Source organism: Telmatherina bonti, assembly GCF_933228915.1.
Source record: "Telmatherina bonti genome assembly, chromosome: 12".
Taxonomy (NCBI): domain Eukaryota; kingdom Metazoa; phylum Chordata; class Actinopteri; order Atheriniformes; family Telmatherinidae; genus Telmatherina; species Telmatherina bonti.
The window spans coordinates 14,797,531-14,801,520 of record NC_136610.1 but is presented as its reverse complement, the minus strand read 5'-3'; the positions used below and the strand labels follow the sequence as shown (position 1 = coordinate 14,801,520).

The 3,990-nt window shown below is 41.4% G+C and overlaps 1 protein-coding gene across 1 annotated transcript; it reads right to left on the bottom strand.

Moving 5' to 3' along the window:
* Positions 1-630: 630 nt before the first annotated feature.
* ccna2 (cyclin A2) lies at positions 631-3,544 on the bottom strand (the record flags this gene model as incomplete). The annotated part of the gene is made up of 8 exons (XM_079250000.1): positions 631-682; positions 776-909; positions 1,586-1,699; positions 1,836-2,040; positions 2,125-2,348; positions 2,428-2,534; positions 2,671-2,926; positions 3,332-3,544. The coding sequence occupies 8 exons, from the start codon at positions 3,542-3,544 to the stop codon at positions 631-633; spliced, it is 1,305 nt and encodes a 434-aa protein (XP_079106126.1).
* Between the last annotated feature and the right edge of the window lie 446 nt (positions 3,545-3,990).

Below are 3,990 nucleotides of genomic sequence, written 5' to 3'. Positions count from 1 at the left end.
CTGTTTTTCTCCATTTAATACATCATCCTGTATATGGAACTGAAAGCTTGTCCTCTGCTGCCCTCGTGAGTTCATTGTGAAGATAAGTTGCACCAACAGTTATCCTTAGTTTAAATGGACTTTTATTTACAAGAGCCATATTTTACAGTGCAGAAAGTGTCTCAAAAGCTGACAACTTTACAGTACGAGACAAATGACTCCTTGACAGACAAATGGACTTTAATCTGCATCCAGTGAGGTCAAATGGTTACACCAGACATTAGGTAAAAACTGCTTGGAAAACTAAAACCCAAATAACTAGGCAAAAGAAATTCACAATTATTGTCTGGGTTTAAGTACATTGACAGGTCCTTAGTTTGACACTGTAAATGAAAGCAGCATTTTAAATAATAAGACCTCAGCATTTTTCTGATTAAAGTCAAATAAAAACTGCCTGATTAGCCAACAACTGTTGTAGTGTCTGGCTTAAACATTGGGACTTTCAAATATAAAATATTTTTAAAAAACCTCTAAAAAACATCACTACAACAAGGGGAGCAGGCTTATCATTTGAAATGGCTGCACATCATTTACACACAAGAAAAAAAAAAAAAGAAAAGAAAAAAAAAAAAAGGGATGCACAGCAACATGTCAGTTCAGCTGCAGCTTGGGTGGTGCATTGATGGTAGAAACCTCATGGTACCTGTGAAAGAAAGAAGTTTAGAAAAGCTCATGCCAGATTGGTAGAAAATAAATTCATAGCAGTACAAGTTAGTTAAGCTCATTGGCATCCTACTTTGAGCCTTTGTACTTTTCCCGGACAGACTGCTGGGCATGTTGAGCGGCATTCAGGTACAGTCGGTGAAGATCCTCAACACATGGCATCAGATCTTCCAAGATGTAACCAGTCATCTCTACCAAGGACTTGGGCTGGAGAGCAGACAGTTACATTACAGGTTACAACCATTTGCTCACTACAGGAGGGCTGGACAGACATCTGCAGGGACTAAATCAGACAAGACTTGGAGCCCCATTTTTACCTCAATGCTATAAGAGTGAAAACGCAAAAAGGTCTAGTTGTATTCTGGGGTCTCATTTACGTGGTAAAAGTTTAGGTTGGATAAAAACAGATCTGAAAACTCCGGGACATTTTCTTGTGATGGGAGAAAAAAATAAAAAATAAAAAAAAATAAAAAAAAAAAAGGCACAATAGCAGAGCTCTGTCATGGTTTTTCCTCTCCATCTTTAATTTTTTTTTTGCTGAAGTGAAGCCTGTTTCGGGTAGAACATTTATATCTTAGTAGCTGGCACACTCTCCAGGCCTGATGAGGGAGCACATGGGTGTGTCAAAGTTTTACTGCCCACTAGAGGCCGAACATTTGCACTACATTCTACAGTCATTTATCCAAAAGCAACTTACACCTGATCAACTAACCCACATATACACAGAAAGGCCACAGTTTAAAGCTTTATGAATACAAAAATCTCAGATGAGCTTGTTTGAAAAACCACACACACCTTAACTCTAAGACTGCTGGCATTTTGCTCTGTAACTTGTTCTGTACTTAAAAGTTGATAGTCAACCCTTTTAACAGTGAGAACTTACCCATGAGCCACCAGTCACTGTGTTGTTGGCCAGGATGTAGGCTGCAGCAGCAGTTTGTGATGGCAGGTATTTTAAGAAGGGGTCAGAATCAACCAAGCTGAGCTCCCCAAGGTACTGAAGCAGAACAGTAAGATTAAGCTACAGCTTTAAACATGAGCCATCACATTTAAAAAAAAAAAAAAAAAAAAAAAGTCAAAAGCATAACTGGACATGTGCAAATGCTTTGCATGCATTCCGCTGACATCCTTACCATTGCCAGGCTTTCCACTTGTTTGCTAGCAGACTGGTGGCAGAAGTACTGGGTGAGAAACTGGTTTATTGTTGGTGCCGCCAGATCAAAGGAGAGCACTTTCAGAACCAAATGCTCCATTCTTAACACTTGTTTTTTGGTGTAGGTATCATCAGTGATGTAGACAAACTCTGCTACCTCAGGAGGGTAGATCTCTTCAAATTTTCTGCAGTAAAAATAAATGAATAAATAAAATATGGGGGGACAGCCAGCCTGTCTTCAAATTAACAGATTGAACATGAATACATACGAAGCCAGCAGCATGGCAGCAGTCCCAACAAGCTGAAGTTTGCCTCTTAGGACAGACATTGAAGACAGGAAGCGATCGATGTAGTTAACAGCTAGGTAAAGTGTCTCGTTCTGGAGCTTGTACTCTTCTCCAACCTCAACCAGCCAGTCCACCAAGATGGCACGCATGCTGTTTGTGATGTCAGGTTGCTTCTTCATGTATCCTGCTTTCGGTCTGGTTTTCACCTATGTGACGATATTAAAATATGTGCATCCAAAATACAGTCCAACAAAGGAGTACAGTTGTAAAATGACCACATCTCACCTCGATTTCTCTCAGGTATGCGTGGATCTCAGTTGCATATTCGGGGGCATCATTTACATTAACAGTCTTCTCCTCCCCCTCAACCACAGACATGTCCATGGGAGAATCTGAACAACAAGTTCTTCCATTTAGTATACAGACAGAAGCCAAACTAGAACATGTTGGTCAACATAGCACTGGAAATAAAAAACTGTCAGCCGTAAAGTTTTGCAATCAACAGTTTGTCAAGAATTTACATCTCACCAAAGCTGACATCCATCGACGATGGCATATCAATCGTAGCCAGTGGCCGCCGGAGCTGTGCAACTGCATGGTTGATTCCCAGAGGTGAACTTTCCACTGTGGGCTTTACTCTGATGGCTCCAGCCACCTGCTTTTTGGTGCCGGCCCCATCTGGCGCATCCACATGGATCTGGAATGCAGCCTGCTTGGCAGGAGGTTTTTCAAAGCAGCTTTTGCCAAAATCTTCATTTTTACAGGACAAAGGCTGTGAGGACTCCTGAAGCAAAAGAAGAAAATTTCAGATCCTTCATAAGCAAGTTCCTTCCAAGGACTGATAACAGCAAATCAGACTGCATTAAAAATAAAGTTTACCTGGAATTACGAGTTGATATAAAGATAGCTGTATAGAGAATTTATTAATAAGGCCAACTTAAGAGCCTTATACTTACAACACAGCAGTAAACTGGGTAACATTAAAATGGCGGACTACTAAGGAAAAGGGTAGCAGCTAGAAAAGCAATACCCCTCTGAAATTGTTAAAGATTGTAATAATAGCTTACACCACGTTCCCTGCATCTTATTTGTTTCTCTTTGCAGTTTAGCTGCCTCTAAACCTTAAGAGTAGCGTCCCCCTGACCCAGGTTAGTAGCTTTGGCTGTAGCAAACCATGCACCATTGTTACCTGCTTTGCGCCGCGCTGGTTCTGGGCTTTACTTCGCTGGTTGTTTTGCAAGGCTCCCAAGACAGTTCTGTTGGTGGCTTGTTTAGGTGGAAGGTTTTCTTGGTTTTCATTTGAAGCAACTCGTGGTTTTAGGGAGCCTCTGAGCCGCGACGGCATGTTCTCCTGGTTGTGGTGTTCGTTAGCCGCGCTTCCTTGTCTGTTAGCTCCTGACATCTTCCCCCTCAAACAAAACTTTTGCCTCTGTCTTCAGTTAAATTAGCAAAAACACATGGGGTTTTAGCTCGGATTGATGAAAAACAAGTCAGTCAGACTGTCCTCCGCAACCGATTATAACAAAAGGAGCAAATAGCTGTTGTCCTGTTGACGAAAATTGAGGCTTCACAATCAAAACTAAACAGTTGAGATGGCAACGAAAGTCACGGAATGAAGACAGAGCAAACAAAAACAAGAGATGTAGCTCACGGACTGACTAAAAACTTTAAGTCGCCATATCTGTACATCCTAAAATGAATACAAACCTGTGCACAGACTAGCTAAGGACGGTCCATTTACACAGAGACATGTACTTCTAGGCTGCTTTCTCTCAGTTCAAGTAGCCCGCGAGTATTGAAACGAGCCAATCGTAGAGAGCAAACATAGTGACGTCAAACCTGTACGGC